General features: G+C 39.4%; 1 protein-coding gene across 1 annotated transcript in view; it reads left to right on the top strand.

Annotated features, from left to right (window-relative positions):
- Positions 1 to 24,317, top strand: part of CDK5RAP2 (CDK5 regulatory subunit associated protein 2) — an 80,091-nt gene that overhangs the window by 39,573 nt on the left and 16,201 nt on the right. Inside the window, 11 exon segments of the mRNA XM_065696029.1 lie at positions 3,158 to 3,253; positions 3,943 to 3,990; positions 4,612 to 4,799; positions 6,941 to 7,403; positions 10,250 to 10,508; positions 12,252 to 12,368; positions 14,464 to 15,064; positions 16,611 to 16,843; positions 19,497 to 19,545; positions 20,266 to 20,450; positions 21,575 to 21,700. Of these exon segments, the coding sequence (XP_065552101.1) occupies positions 3,158 to 3,253; positions 3,943 to 3,990; positions 4,612 to 4,799; positions 6,941 to 7,403; positions 10,250 to 10,508; positions 12,252 to 12,368; positions 14,464 to 15,064; positions 16,611 to 16,843; positions 19,497 to 19,545; positions 20,266 to 20,450; positions 21,575 to 21,700 (2,365 nt within the window).

Raw genomic sequence — 24,317 nt, forward strand, 5'->3', positions numbered from 1 at the left:
CATCTTCCTGTAATAGCTTTGCATGAAAAGCTTGTGGGCAATCTGCGCTTTGTATAGATGAATACGTGCAGCAGTTTGCCTCTTTACCCTGCAGAGGGTGCTGCACTCCCACTGATGCCATAATTAACACCAAAGATACTCATGTCCTATGTAATAAAGATTATCCTCACAAGATACTGTGTGCTCCTGTGTTGGTCTCAGCATGAAAAGTACATGTAGGGCTACTTCCTTAAGAAGCTGTCTACATGAAATTAGATGTAGACTGACAGAGTGAAGCTTCTAAAATACAAATAAACCTCAACATTCTAGTAAACGAAATGGGAAAATAAAATAGGGTATTTTAACCATACCAGAATGCTAATATCACTATGGAGCTCAAAAGTGAAAGGAGCTATAAGTAAGTGTTTAGTTTAAAAAGTATCATTTGATCAGTCTTGACAATAAATGGCAACCAGGATTTCGGGCTATGGCTTGTGACAGCAGTGTGTTTTGCATCTTAATAACCACTGTCAAAGCCCCCCTAAGTTCTGGTTTTCATGCACATTTTGGGCTTGAATTTGCTGGCAGGTAGTGCTGAGCTGACAGTAACGTATGTGCCATATGAGAGATTTGGACAGGCACAGGAAGATGTATCCTACTCTGGTTCTTACAATGTACCCATCTTTCTTTTCCTTTGGCTTCTTTTCTGGCTTCGGAGCACAGATCAGATGAAGCTGCATGTTGGTGCCTCTGAAGGGCATCTCCCTAAGGTCTGACAGCCCTAGGTCTCTGTGTCTTGGCTTAATGTTCATGTTAGGAGGGAGAAGGAGGAGAGAAAAAGGTTGTTTTTGTACTGTCCTCTGAACATCTGCTTTCTCAGAGAGAAGCAGCCTCAGTGATTTCAGACTTCAGGGCTCCAGGGATCTTTGCAAACCAAGCATATCAGTGGTTCATTTAGGAGAAACATTCTCAAGGTTTTTAGTCTCCAAGGAAATACTTTAAACAGCAGCTTCTTCTGGGTAGGCTTTTTTATTTTCCTGGCCTTAAGACACTTATTTTCTTTTAATATTATGGTTATATTCCTTAGAGCACAGAAAGTTTCTTTCCAGCATCTCAGCCACAGGACCAGGCTCAAACCGCAGTCGTTTGTTATAACGGTGTTCTGTAACCCAGTGGTCCTGTGTAATAGTTTCAGTCTAAGTATCATCACTTACTAAACCAAATACTGGCCTGGGAAAAGCCTATACTAATAAATGCTGAGGTATAAAAAGTAGTTGCATTGGGTGGGTAAAGGTGTATGTGAAAATAAGTTTATTTTTAATACACAAGTGTAAGGTTTGTCCTGAATTTACACATGGAAGATTAAACCTTAGCAGTTTTCTTTATAATAGCTAAAATTACTGCACCTTTGGCATCCCATGAGTGCAACAAAAAGATCTTCTTATAATGCATGCCCTTGCTAGATACCAGAATCCTCCCCTTTTCAGATGGTCTTTACTTTGTGCTGTCCTAGAAAACCAAGTCTGAGTGCAGATACCAAAATAATTCAATCACGAGGTGGAAGTTAGTTTTCAATATGGATTTTTAATAGCAAGAGGCAAATACATCAATATGCTGCACCATCCGGTTTCTGCCTTTTAAAATTCATACTTTAAACCATTAGAGTTGCTAATACTGGAGGGATAGGAAGATAAGGCTTTTCTCATTTATTTCATATGTGTGTGTATATATATATATGTGAATACATTCTCGGCATACTCAATTAAAACTCAAACCCTACACAGGCATTCAATTCCCACTGTCCTTAAGAAGGAAAACTTATGCCCCTTACAGAATCCTGCTTTCCTGTGGTTGCACTCACATGCTGTGAGCTGAGACTTTCCAGCATGTGGTACAGGGGAAGCAGGTTTCTCTTTTCCTGCCATAAGTTTCAGCCCTGTGCTGTATATCCCTTAAAGCTATAAATATCACATGCGTGACCCATAGGCACCAACTTCTTTCCTTTCAGTCCATCTTCTGAATCTCTCTGCCTATAAACTCCATTTTCTGTAACTATGCTCAAGATTCTGTTTTCCTTGTCTTAAGGTAATTTTTCTTTCACACAAGTCGCACCAAAATATGACTGTTAAACCCAGAGGTGCTGTACTATTGCCACAAGTATTTTAAGACTAATAATGCAGGTCTGAATCCTCTGTTAGTGCTTTATCCTACTATAGTTTAGGAATTTTAGACACAGAATTCTTAATGTTCACCATCACTTTTGCATGTTTCTACTATTTAATGAGATTTTAGCAGCAAAGATCTAAAGAGAGGGGAGGTTTAGATCAGGCATAAGGAAGCAAGAAGGGTGCCCAGAGAAGCTGTGGCTGCCCCACAGTGTTCAAGGCCAGGTTGGACACAGGGGCTTGGAGCAAGCTGCTCTAGTGGAAGGTGTCCCTGCCTGTGGCAGGGGCTGGAACTGGATGAGCTTTAAGGTCCCTTCCAACACAAACCAGGCTGTGATTCTGTCCAGCAAACCAAAGGGATTCTAGCCTTCCTGCCAGTAATGCTGATGTCGGGAACTTTGATTCTGCTACTAAAAAGGCTGAGTCTTCCTCCTCTTTGCTCAGGAATTATTAGTGATGGGCCATGGATTGGGTCTTGTGGAAAATAAGTAGAAAAAAAGATGATTTGGCACCATTTGCTACCGATTGGCACATTTGGGCAAGATGCAGCAGATTGTAACTTGAAGTGTTACAGGAAATCTTCTTACTGTCTAGCAAGCTACATGTGCTTTGTTTTAAAAGCATGTATGTTTTGGATGCTGGAGCATAAATCGTGTACCAAATGAAAATACATTCTGGAAACTGGAGAATAAAATAGGCAGAGTGAGAACATGAAGAGACAGGCCTTTTCCCAGAAGGTTTTTATGTTCTTTGTAAATTCTGAGGAGAAAGGGTTAAATATAAATGAAGGAATGTATAAGACAAAGTTTCACTGTATTGAAGATGAGTTGTTCCTGGGTCTGTGTTAATTTTCTTTGATCTTGTTGAAGAAACCTAATTCAGTGTTTGTTACTTTGTATTGCAGCCATTTCTTATTTTTCTTTTAAGACATATCACTGACTTATTTATGCATGTTTCATATCACAGTATTTTTTGTTGTGCTACATTTTCACATCATTCCATACTTTGTATAGCGTCTTGAAACAACAGAGGAGCCTGTGATGCAGACTGAAGGCGGTGACAATGCCAGGAAGATGCAGAACAGCCAATTTTCTGAGAGGGTCAGTCAGGTAGGGCTCCACTCTGGGTCCATTATGTTAAAGTGCTCTTCCCCCTGCATACCTTTAGAAGTTCTGATTTTCTCAGAACACAGTCTTTTGCAAACAAAGCATACTTTTCTTGGTATCTGATTTTGCTTTCAACTAATCGTTAACCTAAAGAGGTTCTGAAAGCTTTTTCTGCTGCTAGGCTTCTGCAGTCAGGACAGGTTTTGTTCTGGTCCTTGTTTTCTCTTGTTTGAGTCATAATCTTCCTTAATGGGGATGACAGTCCCTTGAAGTTGTTTCTCTGCATACAGACAGACTGATCTTCAGCCTCCGCTGCAGTCAGGCCCATAGTACGAATTGTATAAGGTTCACTTGCTATGATTGAGGAAAAAATGCTGTAGATCCTTCTTCACAGTTGAAATACTTGATGTCTTGATTACTTGATGACTACATTTTCATGCATACAGGAAACTGTTGTCCTCTTGTTCTATCACTTAAATGCAATGTAATAGAAAGCGTCATGGAATCATAAAATAATTCAGGTTGCAAGGGACTTTAGAGGATTGTAAAGTGCAAATAAAGGTGAACCTTTCTGGTTTAAAAGTTGAAACAGGCTAAAATATGACACAAAGTGGGGCATTTTGGTTAGTAATCTTGAAGAATAATGATGTTCTGTTTGTAATGTGTGATTTCTGTGTTCCTCTGTTTACTAGGTGTGCCTTCAGGTATCTTTGGATTTCCCTTGTGAAGTGGATAAACAGGTAAGTGATGTATTGTAAAGGTTCTCTTGACTGTTAAGCATCTTCATCTCATGTTGCTGGTATCTGCTGGTAGAAATTGTATCCAGATGGGCCCAGTATGAATTCTCTTTGAAGACTGTAATTGATTTAAATGGGGTTGAATTAGTGGAGAGATCCCATGTAAAAATTTGCTAGGACATGTCTATGGTGTTGCATATAAGAAGTTGTCAGTTTGTAAGTACTTCAAGCTTCATCTTGTCCTGGCCATCAGGGCTTGCATCTGGAGATCCCAGGACAGAATCTGTGCTATAAAGACAGATGATTCAAAAGGGAGCTAATAAAACGTTAGCTCCAATCTGCAGATAACATTCCAGAAGTTTCATACCCCTTCGTAGATAAAGACCTTCAGGGAAATCTACTTACTACTTATGAAACAACTGATCACTATGAATTAATCATATGGAATACATGTTAATTAGTTTTTCTATTAATAAATAGTAACTGAAATGTCTGTGGATGCTTCTTAATGTAGATAAAGAGCATCAGGAATTACAAAACCTGATTACAAAAAGATTACAGCCCTGAATTTAATAGAACATTACATACCTGTATAATAAGAAAATGTTGGCAATTTTTTAATAGATAACTCCATCAGGCTATTCAGAGAGTTTCTGCACAGACAGACATTACAGGAGTCCACATAAGCTTCAATTTGAACATGATACACCTGGCAAACACTTGGGCAGAATGGGAGTGGGTGAACATGAAACAGAAGAGGATTTGCTCACGTCTCTGCTAAGAGAAAAGAGAACATCTGTACTGGAATCTACGTAAGTATGAGGGATATGCACTGCTTTTGACAGGATTTGTATTTGAAAAGAGAATAAAGTCATTTTGCTAAAGTGAATTTAGATAATGGCACTAATTTACCTGAGAGATTGACAAGGCACCTTCAGAGCCATTTTAGTCTATCATGCAATTAAGTCATTAGGAAATGTACTATCAGTAGAAATCCTTGAGAAAAACCCATTACAAGAAAAAAACCTCTCCAAAGTTACTGATAAGAGAGAGTTTTACTGTAGGAACCGGTTGTTTTCAGGATGGGCTCTAGCAGTATGAAATGCCACAGATAGGTGTTAGTGACAGGCATTACGGTGGAGGAGACAGCACTTCTCTGCTATAAAAATTACAGGTAAGGAAGTGAGGATGGAGGAACTGGAGTGACAAGGATTGTTTTATAAGGTTAATTTTGAATGAACATTAATGTATGCTTTGTGGGCTTTGCTGTTTCATCTAAGCTGCTTAGACAGAGGTTTGCTCTATGTGTGCAGTTTAGGGAGTCTGGGCCTGTGTCCTGTGGGTAACTGGTTGGTTACTCCAGTGTAACTACTTGTAGGACTGTGCTGAGATGAACCATATAGTAAATACTTAGGTCACTTTTCATGCAGGAGAAAATACTTGTGTAACTGAATCTGTATAAACCCTTGTGTAATCTATGTTTTTCAAGTGTGTGTTACACTATGGTTTGATCAATTTCCAGCTGAAATGCTCATTTCCATAGGAACTGGACCATACCAAGCAAGAATGTATAAAAAAACCACACCCTGACTAGTTTTGTTTCCCCCAATTTCATGCTTACACCACTGAATCTGGTTGAAAATAGAGCATTTGTGGAAATCGTTCTCATTTTCCTTTCCTACTTCTCTCCCCACTGTAATAACTGTGTACAGTATATTATGTGACTTTTTTCAGTGCCTTTCAGTGGTGTTCTTTCAGCTACCTGTAGCAGTTTCTGGAGAGTAATGGGAGTGACCTTCCATACATGTTGTGCTCAGCGATGCTGGTAGCAGAATCTCCTGTGGAGTTACAGAAGTCACATCCAGTTTTCTGTGTTCAGCATGCACTGTGCTTGACTTTACTCAAGCACTTCTATATTTTTACATTACTATTTAAAACTCTCCAGCGTACATAAATGGTCTTAGTTGCCTAAGCACTAGTTAATGGCAAATGAGGAGATGCTACTCTCTTAGAAGATGAATAGATAATGTTGTTTTATTTGTTAACTTTACTTAAAAGTCTGCTAATAAGTGATTCCAGCACCATCATCTTTACCACTCTAGTGTGTAATCTTTTCTATGTTCAAGTATAAATGACCAGATTGACTGGTGATGAGCCTGTACTTTGTGTAACTGAATTCTCACTAATGACATTAGATGCCAGAGAAAGACATAAAAAGCCTAGTTAGCTTCTCCCATTTCGAATGCTAGCTATACAAATGCAGTTGTTTTAAGTGCTGGTTTATATGTTTAGTAGCACAAACAGCTCTCTATTGGACACATGAAATCGTGTGTAGAATTTGAGGGCTTGCTTATGCTTTAAATGGCTCTTATTTGGCTTCAGTTTCTCTTAAAACATTGCTTTCTGAACTGTTGTCCATGGACTGCTAGCTATCAGTGGGGCAGTTTGGTGGTCCGGAATGAGCTGGTTTTCAGGCTTTTAGCTGCTTTCTCAGTTTCTATCTTCCCTGGTTCATAAGAAATACATGAAGGGATAGATTTTCAGATGAACTCAACATCTGGAGTCTCTTGTGGGTTTGGTAGAATTCTATTATTAAGGTAGTTAGAGAATAAACTCTTTTGCAAATCCATTTGTGTTTCTTACATTGCTGTGCTTTGTAAGCAGTTGATTTTGTTAGCAGAGGTTTAGTATCTATGCACAATGGTGAGGGGTGAAAGGCCATAGAGGGTCATAAACAGGAGAAAGGCGTTGATGGGATAATGTATGATATAACTCATGTTGTGAAAAGGTTTGAATTCTCTTTGCTAGTAATTAATTCATTAATGAGTAGAATGGAATCTCCTGGGAATTTCAGGTATGTCAAGCCACGGCAAAAAGTTCCTTAGAAGGTATTCTTGTTTGCTTAAATAAAAACCTAAATTCATGCCTTTTCTTTCCTCTTTCCTGAGTATAGCAGACAAGAACAAATGAAAATTGTAAATGAGCTCTTAGATCATCTGAACGCAACTGAGGAAGAATGTTCAAGTGAAGATATGGAGAAAAAGGATGAAAAAGATCTTAGGCAAATGATTATTCAACTAAAAGCTGAACTCAAACATTTCAAGCAGGTCAATAAATTCTTAAAGCAGCAAGTGGAATTGAAATCAGCTTCTGATGGGAAAGAGAAGCTTTACCCAGATGCAGTACCGCAGATTAATAAGGATATTGAGTTGTTGAAAGCAGAATTGAAAGATGCAGTTACACAAACAATGACTTTGGAGGGTAATGTCATGAGATTCAAACATGAAGGCAAAAAAGGAGCCTCAGAAGAAAAGTCAAAATATTCAAGATTAAATGCAGAAAGAGAACATCAGCGAGAAAATGTGTGTAAGAAGGGTGAGCAGCATGAAAGACTGTTTTCTGCAAGAACAAATGAAGTAAGTTTATTTAAGATTCACTTTATGGTACTTAGGGAATAGATGTATGAAAGGGAAAAGAATGTTTCATTTCTAATATTAAAATCTTGCTTTTGTGTAATTTTCAAAATTAGAAAAAGGAGATGCAAGCTCAAATATATTTTAGATAATTGTTCTTAATGTTCAGGGCTTTTCATCACATATTTCAGCGTGCTTTAGAACATTAATGAATTGAATTTCAGTCCTCACTGGGACCAGATACTGGTAAATATTATAGCTTTTGGAAAAAGAGATAGTTTGTAGCATAATGGCCTGATTTGGTACTATCTTATGTCTCTGTTCATAAAGTGCAGATCCAGAGCATTGAACTGAATGCTTATAAAGTCTAAATGACAAATGTGTTCTAGCAAGTTGAAAACCTGTGTAATGTCCGAGAGCTGGTGAAGAGTTAATAGAGTACAGCAAACCTGAGCCTTAATTATAGGCTTTTATTAACATCTTATCATCGTGCCTTGCTTTTAGAGAAGCATGAGCATTAGTACTCTATAAAACTGGGGGTAATTCTTCATGTTTGTTTGGAACCTATGTGCACAGAATCTATGTTGTGAGTTGTCCTGGGTTCAGCTTAAACTCCAGCATGAGTCCAGATGTAAATTGCTTGTGCCAGATGAGTTTTCAGGCCTTTTGTGTGCAGGCAGTCTGTGATCCCAAATAAAGAGGTGGGAAAAGTATCTACCAAAGAGTTCATGTGTATTGTTTCAGTGGCAGTTACAGAAGTGAAGTTGAAAACTCTTTGAAGGTCTTCATTCTTGCAGAGCAGACAAAGGAGAGGATCACTTTTGATTCTGTGCACTGTTAATAGAGAAACATCCTTCAGCAAAGGATGTTTTCCATGGCTTTGGTGGTCAAGAGGTTTGTGAGCTAGAAGTTGGGAACCATGCCTTTTTATTCTGTCTTGTTCTTCTTGGATCCTTCCTTCTGAAGAAAGGGACTCATAAGCGAAAGGATGTTGGTAAGACTTTGTTCTGTACAGGCATAAGCATCTTCAGTATAGATTGGGACTTTAAGGAAAAGATTTTGGCAGGAGTGGATGTGCTTCCTCATCTGTTGGTGTTGGTGCTTGCAGGACAGGTGACTCCAGGAGCACATGAAGAGAAGAGGGCAGGGGGAAGTCAGGGAGAGTATGGGTAGTAGAGGGGTTTGAGGACCTGTCTGGTCTGTTAGTGAAGATCTGCTTGTGGTGGTTTGCTTAAGAACACTAATGATGTCTTTGAGTGGCTTGTCTTCTCAGCAGTGAAGGACAATCTCTGAAGGCAAGTAGAGGCCTGTCTGCCCTCCACGGGGAATACCCTGAGTTCTTTCTGCAAACCTGCTTTTTCCTATTTTTAAAGTTCCTGTTTTCATTGATTTTCAGTGTACTGTTTTGATTCATCAATTTGCAGATTCTTCGCGAGTTAAATCAGTTTCAACCTCAATGCAATCCCTGAGTCAGATGCTTTAAAAGCTTTCTTATTTGGCTAATGCAGTGTGCCTTTTGCTTCTGAATGGCTTTGATAAATAATTACCTGTAGCCAGTTGAACTGGGCTTGGGGTAATCGGGGTGACGTATATGTCTGTACAACAGCCCTGAGACAGCTGGAAATTGTCGGCTGTTATTAATGCAGTTTAGGAAGTTCATCCCGCCTGGATTTATTTTCCAGCCTCCAAATGATATTGTATTCATGTATGTACCACAGGAATTGAGGGTGCCATTAGGAAAATGGAACTTGCTTTTTATTATGTGAAATTGTGTAAAGACTATAATTGCTAAGAACTGAATGTGAAAAGGTACTTCAGAGTACATTGGGTGGTGAAAGACATTAAGGGACTTACGACACTGGTGGAGCAAATGAACAGCAAAAAAAATACACTAAATCTATCTGAACATGCCATTATTAAGTTTTATTATTATTACACACAATTCCATAACTCTCATCAACATACAGCATGCGTTTAGCTTTTTGGAGATAGCAGCCTTTAATGCTCTGTGGTTTAAACAAGGACACATTTGTTTTATGCAGACTCTTCAAAAGGTGAGAGGCTAAAATGTAGTGACTTAAGAATTTGACGTGTTAAAGAAATCTAGTTTTTTTCCCGTAACTCCAATGATGGAATGTCTGTTCAGTAGGAAACAGGAAGCCTGCGGAAGCTGTTTATAGAATGTATGGCTGAAGGAGCTATTCTCCTTCATAAGGAATTTCTCTGTGGCAGTACATTTCCTCTGTAGCTGATGCAAAGCTATGTCGAGTTTCTCAAAGGGATGGAAATGGGCTGGTATAAAGTAGGGACTGTTGGTTGGAGACAAAAGGAAGAAAGGAAAAGAAATTCAGGGATGTGTGAAAAGTTAGGAGGAACCTCTATTGAAAGAAGATTGAAGGGAAACAGTTCCTGGGCTGTCTGACATTTGTGATATAAGTGAGAGTGGAAAGTACGAGTTGGAGGGGTGAGTTTAGGTAAGAAACTATTTTCCTAGGCCATACACTATTCAGAGTTAACGAGAACACTCACTGATTAAAAGCCTTTGCTAGTCAATGGTGAATTGTCTGTCTTGCTTAATGAACTGGAAGCTATTCCCTGTGTGGCTGTGGATGCATAAGCAGCAGTTACCTATAGAAAATGAAACCAGTGGGATAGGTGTGTTTTCCGCTCTGCATGCTTATTTTTCCTGTTGCAGGGCTATTGCCATCTCCTTTTCATAACTAATGTGACAGCTGGCTGATCTTACAGGAAAACCTTTAGTTTTCCTTTCTGAATATCTGTTTATACTTCATTTACTTGACTGTACATGTGAGCTACCAACTGCCCATCTTATTCCCTGCCCTTTTCAGGCTGAGTCTGCTTCCCTGCCCAAGAAGTCCCGTCTGCCTGTTCTCTTAAAGTCATACAGGCCATTAGGAAACGTGCCTTTGAACTCCTGTGTGCAGAAGTCAGATTCAAACCTACAGCCTCATAGCATGGCACTGTATAAAGGTCTGAAAGCCTGTGAAGCGCAACCCAAACAGTTTGAGCCACAAACAAATGGAGAGGTGAATGAGTCTATGATTGAAACCCTTCAAGAAGATCCACGGGAAAGCGCATCAGTGAGAGGTAAATAAGGAGTAGACACAATGAGTTGTAATACTGCTTGAAATAGTGTCTTCTTGTAGTAGAAAGTAAAACCAGATAATTTTTACATAGGTACAATGCTGTTTAATCTGACAAATTTCTTGGGTAGGCAAATATATATAGACCTTGAAAAATGCCTTTCTTTTTCCTTGTATCCTTGCTGCTAGAATGGAAACCAGCTTTACATGGAATTGGAAGTGCTGTTTAGACATGCCATAACGTGTATAATAAACGACAGTTTCATAGGGTGCTCACAAATGCACACATGTCAATGAAAAATTTCCTTTAGAGATGTCAAGTCTAATGAAACCTGTCTGTAGTGGAGTATAAAAATGCTGTATTTGTTCATGCTGCATAAAGAGGCTTTCCCAGTATTCCACTATCAGTCAAGCCATCCGTGTCTGTTTCCAGTGTGGCTGGGTGAATTTCAACTGAGCTGTTGACAAAGCAGCTGGATTGGCAAAGGATGATGACAAATGGTAAGGCAGAGAACAATGGGTGTTGTATAAAGATTTGGAGTGGTAAATAAAATAGACATGTGCTTAGCAGTTCCATTAAAAACTGAGTAGACATGGAAAAGGATAGGTGAGGGAGAGAGGAGGTATAAATAGAATACACTCAGTCAAACAGCAAGTGAAGCACTGTCAGATGCAGAGGTTGCAGAGATGTTGTTAATGTTATTGTGGTAAAGGACAGGTATGGCACTACTTTCTTGAGAATACTTAAGCTGATAGGACTTCAGCCTGGAGAAGAGAAGGCTCCTTAAGGGGAGACCTTAAAGCAGCTTCCAGTGCCTAAAGGGGCTACAAGAAACCTGGAGAGGGGCTTTGCACGAGGGCCTGTGTGGACAGGCCAAGGGGTAATGGCTTTAACCTGCCCGAGGGGAGACTGAGATGAGCTCTTAGGCAGAAGCTCTTCCCTGTGAGGGTGCTGAGGCGCTGGCACAGGGTGCCCAGAGAAGCTGTGGCTGCCCCATCCCTGGCAGTGCTCAAGGCCAGGTTGGACACAGGGGCTTGGAGCACCCTGCTCTAGTGGAAGGGGTCCCTGCCCGTGGCAGGGATTGGAGCTGGGTGAGCTTTTAGGTCCCTTCCAACACAAACCAGGCTGGGATTCCATGAACAAATAATATTGGTAGGTGCAAAACTCATGGAAAATGTGTTTTGGGCAGTGCTGACGGTTTGGATCCTGAAATCAGTCAGAACCTGTGATTTCCCTTCCACACTGATTCCTTTACCTTGACTAACAGCTGTACTGCACACTTAGGAATTGTGAGACTTGATGCAATGGGAGATTGCACAAGATTAGCTTATGATCAGTGCTCATATTGGAGAAGCTTTTTAGCCTTTTCTCTAAGCTTAACATAAACCATTTAAAAATGCATTAGAAATTGAACAACTGTTACATTATGAAGGGGACCTGCAAACCTTTATTTGGTGTTAAGAAGGTTTGCAATTCACATCTTTGTAGTTATCCTTATTATCAGTTCAAGGATTTGAAGAATATGTACAAAGACAGTTTCATGTGCCCAGTAATGTTTGTATTACACTTTCAGTTGTTGTTCTTAGGTGATTTTCCTGTTCCAGGTTGTCAGAGAACTAGATTTGGGTTTATGGGGTGTGTTGGGGGGCGGGGGGTGCTTTTGCAGGTGGTCTTGTTTGGTTTTGGGTTTTTACCTATCCTCATTCATTATTTTTCAGTCACTGACTTCTCTTTCACCTTCTCCAGATAACTCCTTCCTCAAACTGGTTAATAGTGCGGTCCAGGTGCAGCTGCAAGGTGTCGATCCAGATACAGAGAACAAGAATGAATATGCAATGGACAAAAATCAGCTGAATTATCAAGGTAGAGCATTTATATGGTATAGTTAAAAAAAAAGGGAATTTTAAAACTCAACTCTCTTCTGAATTGTGCCAAATTACAAATTACTGCAGGTAATTGTCTCCCTTGCCATCATTTGTGGGGTTTAAAACTTGCTTTCTTAGGTAGCATGGATTAATTGCTCCAAGACTCCAAGTTGGTCTTGTAAGGGTTATGCTTTCAGAAGGGCCACAGAGATTTATGAGTCTGGTTTCCAGTAAAACTAATGAGTTGTATGCCTAACTCTGATCTCGACTGCTAACATCCTCACTTCTGAACTCTCCACTGAATGAAATGTTTGTTACTTATTGCTTCTGCATCTAGTTATGAACTATTGGAATGAAGCAACTGAATGATAGATTTTTGCTTATCAGAATTATTTGAAGGCATTCGACTAGGTTGAAACCTAATGGAATCGCTTAATGAAAACGTAAACAGATTTAGTGCCGTGTATGACGTGTTTCTGCATCACCCATTAGTATTTTGGGGGATGGCTTGAATAACCTGGTTAGCATATTGTCTTATGGAGGATATGGCTGATTTTGTAATCCTTTCTCACATCCTTTGTGTACGTAGTTTCATCAAAGCTGGGCAGCTGATTTGCAGGATCATGCCCTTTGTGTGTGTGAACACATAGATGTACAGAGACCTTAACTAAAGGGCAGTGTTTCATTAAGAACTATAACCGGTATTCTAATCAGGAGTATTTCTTCCCTAATACCTGGCTTTATTTCCTCTTCTTATCTGGAACTTCTGCATGAAATCAGGATGACAGGTTTTAAGAGGTCATTTAATACTAGGATTTTTCTATCTCGGGCTTCTAACTGAGAGGACTTTGACATCTGTGTTACTGCAGCAACCAAGTGGTAGAGGAGGAGGAGAGGATAATGAATTTGAGTGTTGCATTCCCTTAGTCAATGCATCTTCTTGGATTCATACACAGGCATTTTCTTGGGTGCATTTCTGTCCTGTGATTGTGTCACCTTTACAATGACGTACATAATACTGTGCAGCAATCCGTGTACTGCAAACATCATCTGAATTTCGAAGAAGCTGATATCCCAGCTTCATATCTTTCTGGCTTTTAGGTTATATTTGTTTCTATTCTCTTGTGTTTGACTTGGACCTTCATATACAGCTGCCCCCCTCCCTGAGACTTTATACTGACTTAGAGCTTGAACCTGGGCATTCGAATTCTCCATGGAAACCAATTTGGAAATATTAAGACCTCTGCAAGATCAATGAATGACTCCCAGAAGGGAGGTTCTAATTCATAGTGATCTTTTGCAGAACTAATAGAAGGGGAAAATTTAATTTACTTGTAACCAGAAAATAACCATTTTCCAAGATACTTTACACACAGAAGTCCTCAACATGCCCAGAACTATAAACAAAGAATATATGTAGGAATATATAGCTTTTATTGGTGTGAAGCTGGGGTGATTGCATTACTTATGAATGGCGAAGTCAGCTAAGGGATGTGACGTGCATGCCAAATGAGTGCCAGTAAAACCTTTAACACTGAACATATTAATGGATTTTAAAAAGAAGTTATTAAAGCCCTTTTTTCATGTTTTACTATTTTGTTGATGATCTTTTTACAATTCCACTGACTTTCTGCTCCAGTTGGTTTTGTATAGATTTTTGGAGTGGAAAGTATTTAATTAGAAGTTTTAGGAAGAACCATTTGAAGTCATAGAGTCTAGTATTAAATCTCGGTGCCTTATGTTTGAGGTTGTCATCATTGTGGCTGGAAAGGTCTGGGCTTCATTGGTGTCTGATTCAGGACTGCCTATAGCAAAAGTCATTTTCAAGCATTTGGGCAAAGAAAGCAGATGTATTTTGCCTATTATTTATTTGAAAGGTGAGAAGGGGGTTGGAATATTTGATGTGCAAGTTGAATTAATGGGCAAATTGTATAAAGGGGTCAGAAGTCCAAAACTAATATTGTAGAGCTTGTAATTATTCTGCATTTGTATTCTGTTATTATAGAAGTCAATGAATTCATTCTAGTGCTGTTAAGAGCAGAATGTCAGATAAAGAAATATTAATATTCACATGCAAAACTCCTGTTTTTCAGATATGCAAAATCATCGTAGCATCAGCAATGTGAATATCCAGCATTCATTAAAAGAGATAAATGAAGAGTTTTATTCCACAGAACATGAGGGCATTGACTCAGCCCCTGCATATTCAGGTTCCAAGTGCCTGCATTCTCTCAAATTGAGTGTAACAAGTACAGATGCACTTGATGACTGTGCAGTCATAGAGGATATAGAAGAAATGAAAGAAAGAATTAAGAATATGGAGTCTGAGCTTGAGAAGTACAAAATGTTCGTGTTTCATTTACAGACCTCTGACCAGTTCTTATTGAGTGGTGTTTCCAATATAGCTTTAAGTGACGCAGCCTTGCCTGTGGAAGGACATGTTATGCAAGTGCAAGATAGAGCTGTGCAAGGAATCAAACCGTGTTCTAATGTCCGTCAGCTGGTGGATTATGAGAATCACCCTGAAAACAGGAATTCAGAGTCTTCAAAAGCATCTGATACTTGGACAGCACAAAACCTTAAGGAACTACTAGCAGCAAATGAGGCAGAACTTGAAAAAGAGCAAATTGCAAATACGCATCTTGATGAAGTGTATCATCTTCAGAACAAACTGAGAGAAACACCACCATCCAAGTGAGTAAAGCTATTACTGTTTTGGGTTCCTTTTTGTAAACAGCAATACCAAATAACACAGGAAGGCAATATGAAGATAATTTCATTCACATAGGACTGTGTTGTTATAGTAAAGGCTGAATTTCACTAACATTAGCATACAGCCACTGAAATGTTTAGTTAAAAGATGCCTCAAAGTACAAAACAGTATTTCTCTTACAACAGAACCGCTTCTGATGGGCTCATATCATCCTCTGCTATGCCAGATGCCTCTGTCTCTCCCCGCACCTCCCTTTGCTGCAAGACATCCTCTGTTTAGCGAAGTCAGATTACTCTGTGAGATGGGCTGACCTCTGTAATTAAAGTATTACACTGTTGCATACTCAGGGCTTTTTTCAGGTGACACACTTCCCCCCCGCTCCAATATTCATATTGTCCTGAGAGCCTTAAGGAAGTATAACAAAGAAAGGTATTCAGCCTTTTGGCTTCAGAATGCTTGAGGAGAAATATCTGGAGACACTGAGCAGCCACTGCTATGGACTATTGTGTATCTCTTACTGTTACTGACATAAAATACTATCGTGCTTCATAGTACATATAAATGTACATACCTTGAAAATATACCTCATCCATTTCACAAAGGCAGATCCAGCTGTAAATTAAGGGATGAGACAGTATGGATCGCTGTAAAGGTTTTATGGCCACTGTCTAGGACGACTGCATGAGTCACAAGTGACAGGCCCAAAAGTGAGTTATGCATCTCTTCTTATAGCAATGATGATAAAAAATCCTGTAACAACCCACACCATCGTACATTTTGTTTATGCTGCATATTTTCTTTGATTCCCTGCATCTTCCCATTTCCTCTGCCTTTTTCTCCACTAATTCTATAGAAAGAAGTCAATCTGTGATACAGACAGTGGCCCTGTAAAGGGAGCATCTATATTTGCAACTGCATAAATTCAGTTGGTCCGCGTTGAGAGTTATATCCTGGTGTGTAGAGTACAAGAGTTTGGACATTACAGGGGTTGTCATGGTCATAGTCTCTGGTAATAAACATGCAGAGACATGGAGAATTTTCAGACTGGGTGAACCCATCAGCTCACAAAGTCCAATGTTGTGCTCCTGGCAGGAAGTACAAGAAGTTACAGAAGAGACAGCTCGCTATTGTTGGGTTTCTTCTTAATTCACTATGGAATTAAAAACCCAACCAGTCAGAAAAATATGTGTAGTCTAAAAGATTCTTTTTGTGTATTCACTCATACTTGCTTTCGTTTGGCACTTTGAGTGCCATCCAGGTTATTTTCAAGCAGACAAACAAGTCATCACCTTAATTTCTGCCCGTCTTATAAATGAAGGATAATAACCGACAAATTATGCCCATAAATACAAAACTCACCAGTTAGAGACAATCCATTTCTCATCGTGGGGCTGTGAAAGCATTTTAAAAGCAAATGGAGTCACATCAAATGATAACTTAGGAATAGAAGTTTAATTCTCTTTTTATGTATACTTAAACGTTCCTTATGGTCAGAAAATGACTTGAAAGCTAATTTCATTTTCTCAGCTATGATTCATTAGTTCGTTCCCAACCTCGAGAAGTCTCCTTCCAACGCCAGCAAATGAAAGAGATCCGCAGTGGTTGTATCACATACCATCAGCATCTGACGAGCCTTATTAAAGCTTTTGAGGAACTGCTTCAAGCCAGTGATGTAGATTATTATGTTGCTGAAGGCTTTCGTGAACAACTGAATCAAAGTGTGCTACTGTTTGGGAAGCTAGAAGGGCAATTCCTGTATGGTAAGTAGCAGTATTTTGTGCTTCTTGACTGAAATATATTAACATTCTTGGAATTTGAAGGGGTTTTTTTCCTCTTTTCAGTGAAAAGAAAACGTTACTTCCTCCTGGTTGTTTTTAAATGATTTATAGCGAGGACTGTCTTGGGAAGTACATCTCGATTTTACTCCTGTAGTTATCCTCTCTATTGACACCTTCCATTTTGAGTAGTTTATCTCGGCATATGCATATTTTAACCGTTTAAAAGATAGTTGTTCTAGTTTGCTAGAAGTTTAGTTGCAAGTAGGCTTTAGGATTTTCTGTATCAGGAACCAGCCCAGCTGATTTGTTGAGCCTGAGCACCAGATCTCCGTTGAAGGGTTCTCACAGTTGGTTTTTAACACAATCTATGTTTAACTAACCCCCAAAACTACAAGTTCCTGAAGTTTTTCCCCTAAAGTGCAGTCATTTGCAAGAAGGGTAAATGCAGTGCAGAGATCAGGACTGTACTTTTAGAGTCAAAGAAGAAGTTAACATACAGAAGTGATTATAACCATACATGATATGGCTGATTTCTATGGCCAGTTCCTTTAAAGAAACCACAAGGAATCTTGCATTAGACAGCTGGGAGATAATACCAGTTGATGTTCCTGTAGAAATAACACAAGTTAAATCCTGTGCAGGTATAAAATCATCTGTCACTCAACGTACCGAGAAAAAGGACCATAGATGTGACAGAGAAACCCACCCAAATGGTGCACATGGACAGTTAGGGGGAGAAAGGGAAAATCTGTTTGGTTAGAAGGCAGAGGAGAAGAATTCCTTCAGAATTTTGAGTTGCTCATGAGTTAGAGATTGTGGTACTGCAAATCAGTGCGTATTTGTAGGGCATAATAGTAGAATAAGAGCCTTCTGAGCAGAGGTCCTAGGGGAAGTCAAGTAGAGGAGTGTTGTCCTTGTGTTAGAGAAAGCCAGGCACTAAATGGGGTGTATAACCCAGGAAAGGACATTGTAATGTGTACCAGTAAGCAAAGCCCTTTGAATTATCAGTGAGAACTGGCATGTTGTCTGAAAAATGGGAGCAGTTTATCCCAGTTTTGCCACCTATTCTTTGGCAAAGCATGAAGTTGGAAAGGCAAGGCCTTAAATGTCTTAAGTGGGACCACATCAGGACATATATTATTCCTATATATATATATTATTAAAATTACCATTTCTAGTAATTTTCCTAAGAGACCTGCATCTTGCTGCCAGGTAGTCCAGCTTGTTAAGAAAAGCACTCTATTTTTCATAATAGAGAGCTAAAATGCAACCATGTTTGGTAAAATGAGCATCAAAACCAACCTTTATCACCTGAAGGAAGAGTACTTTATACATGTTGCCCTCAGTCTGTAGTTGGAGAAAGTTAGCAGCAAAATGCTGGAAAAGGGATGCTTTCATGGGTGAAATTCAGCAAGAAGGACCTTTTACTATGATCACAGTGTTGCTCTTTCTGACCCAAAAGCAATACTTCCACAGATGTCAGAGTAAAACTGCCACCCTCAGCAAAACACTTGAGCTGGCCTGAAATAGGGCTTCTGAACCCCACATCTTCCCAGAATTGGCTCCAGAAGATCACTTTGTTCAGAACCATCCAGGCCCCAGCCATACAATGATCTGTATTCTGCGTTTCATTAAAGGTAGTGGCAGCATGTTGCAGTTTCAATTGCTCATATAAAGGAGTTGTATATGAGAAAAAGGTATTATGGCTACTGTGTCATAGCATAGTGTAATAAAAGATTGAGTGTATTCAATGATTTCAGTGGCTACAGATCCCTTGCATTACAAATGAGAAAACTCTGTAGTGAATAAACATTAAATGCCTTTAAACCAACAGATGGTACCCTATATACTATGAAAAGACACTGACAACCGAGACAATTCAATATATCTAACACAATGGTGCTGCACTGAATCACACATTAAAGTAAAATGATGTTTGTAGGGTTATAAAGAACAGCCAGCGTACTAAGAATTGACTGTAAAGAAGCATCAACAACCGTCTGTCTCTGCGTTTCCATCCTGACCTTCAGTTCATTCCCCTGCATTTGCAGCTGTGCAACTCTTGCCTTCCACCTCTGCTTAAAGGCACTAAAAAGTCAGAATATGGGGAGCTAAGGGGACACCATGGAACTCTTATTTCCTTTGTTAAATCAGTGTCTGAATCCAGCTCTCTTGCACTGGATTGTGCTTGTGCGCGCCATTGGGAATATTGCAGGCAAAATCCTGTGTATGCCCCTTTACTGAGGATAACTGGTGAGCCCGGGTGGACAAAATCCAAATGTGATGGAATTGGGTTTATGTATTTTTTTTTATTGAAGAAATAATAGCATGTAGGCCTAATCCTTTTGCTATATAGCGCAATATTTTACATCTCTGTGCTAACTGAAACACCAAAGCCATAAAATGTGGCACCTGTGGTACCTTGTAATTCTTTTTGTTCTCCAGAGAATATTGCTTTGTTGCTGGGCTGTAAATAGGTGTGCATTTGACACTAATACACAGTGTGTTGGGTATCTGTTGGCTTCTCTAATTTCTCCTTAATTTACCATTCTGTATATAAATATTTGAAGAAGGAGAGGGGGGGAAAAGTATCATTCTCAATATCTGTTTTTAACCAGATCTTTCTGCTTTGCAGGAGAAGCAATAGGGGCAGAAGTTACTATACTTTATGAATTAGCTCAAAGGTAAGAGTGCAACTGAATGCTCCATGTTTTGTAGCACAACTTCTACTCTTTTGCTTTCTGGAGGGCTTTGCTTATGGTGCATGTTTCATTAATATCCATTTAGTTAATAAAATATCCCTAGAAAAGAAATTAAGGCCCTTTTCCCCCCACTTCTCATCACACTGAGATACTGAGAATCATCAAGCTACCAGGTTTGTTTCTTTCATGAACAAACAAAACAAGTGCCATAAGACACTGTGTGTGCTCAGATATTACCCTAATTACAGCTGCCAGGAGGGATACTCAGCCACCTTTCTGTTGCTGTGACCTTGGGGGCTGGCTCAGGATGACTGGAGCATGGTGCTGGTGCAGTTTGTTCTCTATCACCCTTGTGCTGAAGGTGAAGAGAGCAGGTGGTGTTATGCTGCATGTGTTGGTTTTATGCCAGCCTGGGATTCTTCTGTGCTACAGAAATCCTGAGCTACCTGTTCAAGGCAGCTTGAGGTCCCCTTAACTCAATGATAACTGCCTAGTGCTGGGGCATAAACCAGGCCTGAAAGTCCACTGATTCTTCCTGCTGACTTCAGTGAGGTCCGGATTTCAGTTGTGATCTATTACTGTGGTTTGTCATGTTCTGTCACATAAATTCACTCCTGTACATTTGCCACTGTGTTCTCTATTCATGCTGCTAAAGTAATAAACCAATTTCTATATTTGAAAACACTTTGTTTGGCACAAAAGGGATAATGAGAAGAACACCGCTATGTACCAGCAACTGAAGGAGGAATCACCTGTACCATCTGCTCTTCATAGCTTGTCTGACTTTGATTTGTCAGAAAAGTCATCTCTTGGCTCACCCGAGCCCAGGCACGACCTAGAAGGACAGCATGGCACATTGGCGCTTCTGCCAAACAAGTTTCCCCCAGGTAATTTATTCCCCCAGTGAATCTTCACTGGATATTGGGAAAAATGCCCTAAATAAGACACCAGGGAACTAATTAAGAAATAATGAAGAATGTTTGTCTGCTTCAGCTTTCCAGGATCTTGGCATAATCATTGCAATTTCAGTAATAAGACATCTAGAGATGACAACGATTTGAACTGCCTCCTGTTTGAAACAAAATTAGCTTGGATGGTTTGTGTCTTTGTTGTTTTAGACTACCATCTTTTTACAGTACTCCAGACGGTCTTTAAATAGACATGTTATAAGGGGAAAACAGACAATTGTCAAGAGAATATTACATAGAAAAAGAGAGATTTTCTAATTTTATAAAAGCCAGTGTTATGTTTCCTTGAGAATTGTAAGTGCTGCATAATTAATAAGTAGCGTCGTGTTTGACCTGGATAGTTTCACTAAGCACAATTGATGCAGTAGTTTGTTATAGCCAGCGATGAAAATTTAATAGCTGAGATAGCACATGCTGTTCAGGAGGAAAATACTGCAGAGTAAACCGGGAGTGTGTGACATGGATAAACTGACAAATGAGATGGTGACAGTTAGAACAGATAAGTTCCTGAGTGAAGCCGAAGCTCACAGCCAACGGAAGAAAAATTGTAGAATGGGAAAGCAAGAAGGGAAAGGTACAGTAATGAAATTTGGTAGAAGAGATGTATTTATTGTGGCATGCATCGTGTAAGTCAAAGTCAAATAGATATCTGAGTTACTCTGGTAAGCTTCCCATTATTAGAAGATAAAATACATACTGTTGGTGTGTTGAGCCTGAATGTGAAGCTGCATTGCAGAACTTGGGTTTGTTTCTCAGTACCGGCAATGTTTTAACTGGGCAAATTTGTTATCTACTACAGTTTTGTAGAAAGAAGTTGTTTAAGGAGCCTTCAAACTGGGCTGTTGTTTAAGTTAACATGGAGTTTTCATTCCATTTTTCATATGGAAAAAGGTTCTTGTGGTGTCAGATACTCAATGTATACCAGTTTGAACAGTTCTGTATTATTTTTTAGTGTTAACTCACATTAGATTTGACAGGAGTACACAGTGTAAGGGAATACAGTCGTTTACTCTGAATAAGAAGTGGTCTGTTGGTTTATTTAGAGTTACTAATGGAGCATCTGCAAGAAATTAGAATCCTGAGACAACGTTTAGAATACTCCATAAAAACTAATGAGAGACTGAGGAAGCAGCTTGAGAGACAAGTAACGGACAAGGAACTAGATCAAGGTAAGGATTTATTCTATAGCAAACAAAATCCACTTTTCCTGCTTTAAAGCCCAAGGGATGAAATCCTGCTGGAAACGTTTTGTGTGCTTTTTAGGCTAAATCCCACCCCTTCACATCTGGAAAATGCTGGGTCTTTCTCTGAGCACTGCTGCATCTTGAGCTCCCGCAGCAGACAGAGCTTCACCGTGCTATGTGTACAGTAGCATTAATAGAGACTTAAAGTGCCTCTTCCTCAAGTCCATTGCTTGAAATGTGTCCAGGACTGAAGCACAAATCTTATTTCTGCCTCTGTGAGTTAACACCACACAGCCTCAAACCTACAATTGCATGTAGTGCTGAGAGAACAGGACAACCAGGTAGTTTTATGGTGTTTGATGATGCTGTGCTTGAATTTCATAACAGGGAATTGAAACCTTTCTACTTCTGTTATCAACAAATAGCCTGCTTTTTTTGTTGTTCCTTTTTTGTGCCTTTGGGATATCATTATTGTAATGATCATGGATTCTAGGATGTCATCTTCTTTTCATTCTCTGCCATGTGCAGCCAGGGATAGTTGCAGGAGAGGAAGCCCATTGTACCAACACAATTTCAGTGAGGCCTGGACCCACTCTGAATATAGGAGGTGGTGCTTTGTTCTAAATTACATTGCTACTATTGATCCAAAGTAGGAATTTTGTGGAATTAAGTTTCCTGTGCCTAGTCCATGTGTACCTGAGGTGGTCAGTACAGCACCACTGCTAACAGGACTGTTGGGAGATGCCTCTTCTGGAATTTTCTGAGTGCTTTGAAGCCAGCTTGTATGCACATACAGGGACAAAATATCTGTAAGACAAGAGCCTAGGTCCAGCTTGCCATTTGAATTGATTGGTGTCAGAAATGTCTTCTGCACAAAATAACATCCCAAATTAATAAGAAATACCTGACAGTAACTGATGGAAATTGGTTTTCATTCCAAACTCTAAAATAAAGCAGTGGATGAAAACCACTAAAAATAGGCATGCAAATTCAGAGTCACAGCGCGCCATTGCTTGTATTCAGCGTCTTTGAAACCCAAACTCTGTGGTTTAAAACTTCTCACAGGAGGGTAGCCAGGCTCTCACTGGGGATGCTTTTGCAGCACCTTTTCAAGCACACCGTACCAGGCATACTTTCCTAATCTTCATTCTATTCTTGTTCTCCTTCCCACGTTTTTCCCCATAGGACAACTGATTAATATGCAATATTACTCAGACTGGAAGCAGGCAATAAATACCTACATGCTTTCCTTTTACTCAGTTTCACTAATGTTGACATTAGATTCATTATGTTTTACATCATCCCCATGATCCACTTCTGTTGTTGTTTAAATGGAGACTACCTGCAAATAGCAGTTGGCTTTCAGGAATAATTTACAGTGATGGAAAGGTGTATAAAAGCATCCATTTCATTCATGAAGTATTTACGCTGCTGGAAAGGCATACTGTTCCCATGAAATAACCACACTGAAACACTTCCAACTCTTTTACAGCTTCATAAAGATTCTGGCAAGGGCATCCATTAATGCAGTGAAAGTATATTTTCTTTATAAACTGTCTTTTACCTTCCATCTGTCTTCTTGTTGCCTTAGTGCATCTACAAATGCATGGAGGGGAAATCTGGAAGAGAAAGAAGGAGCTACCTGTTAGAACAGCTCATTTTTGTTACTGTGATCTCTCAGTGCTTCCTGTTTGTTTTGAAGATCTCTTTCATGTTATCAATATGGATATCTTCTCTCCTAGTAATGATGCCTTTTTTTAACTAATAGTTGGGCTTTTTTTGGCTTTAAGGGTAAAAATGAGTCCCGTAGTGAAGCAGAAGCAGATTTTAGCTTTCGGACTTAATAGTTCAATGTTTAATTTAATATCCTTAGTTTGTTTTCCATCAAAAGCCAAAACCAAGTTGTAGCATACTTAATTGCTGATGAAAGCCTGTTAAATTCATGTGATTATTGTTTGTTCAATCAAAGTTAATGCATAGATTTATTCTTGTTTGCTAAATACTAGATGGATGTATGTACATACATCTGCCCACTATTTTTGCTATACTATTTCTAATATTTAGATTCTGTAAGTGTTTAAATGCCTCTGGGCTTCTAGTATTCTATAAATGACTCGAATGCTGGTAATGACTGCATCGTTACTGTAGAGCTGAGGTTTGTAGTGCAAGGAGAACTGAAATAATTGCTTCTATAATTTCAAATGTTAGGCTTCCAAATCAAATCAAAGGTCTAATTTTGAGTTTCCAAGGTTTCAGATCTTATTAATGGCAGCTAACATTAAAAGGGGGTTTTGTTTGCCTTATTTTTAGCCCATAAGTAACTAATGTATCTACACGGACTTCAGCTTTAGTATGCCTTTATTTTGCTTTACTGGGAATGAATACTGCCTTCCTCTTGGCTGTGATTTTCAGCAGTGCCTGTCTTTCAGTCAGTGTTTGAAGCCATCAAGGTACGCTTCCTTAGCACTCACTTTTTTCAGCACAAAACATAATGAAGACTCAAGTGTATTGCAATTGTAGGCCCTGATGCTCCACTTTACTGTGGTTAGATGGACCTTTTGCATCTATGGAGAGCGTAATTGATGTCAGCAGGGCTCTGCAC

Source organism: Lathamus discolor, chromosome 15, assembly GCF_037157495.1.
Source record: "Lathamus discolor isolate bLatDis1 chromosome 15, bLatDis1.hap1, whole genome shotgun sequence".
In the NCBI taxonomy this organism is placed as follows: Eukaryota; Metazoa; Chordata; class Aves; order Psittaciformes; family Psittacidae; genus Lathamus; species Lathamus discolor.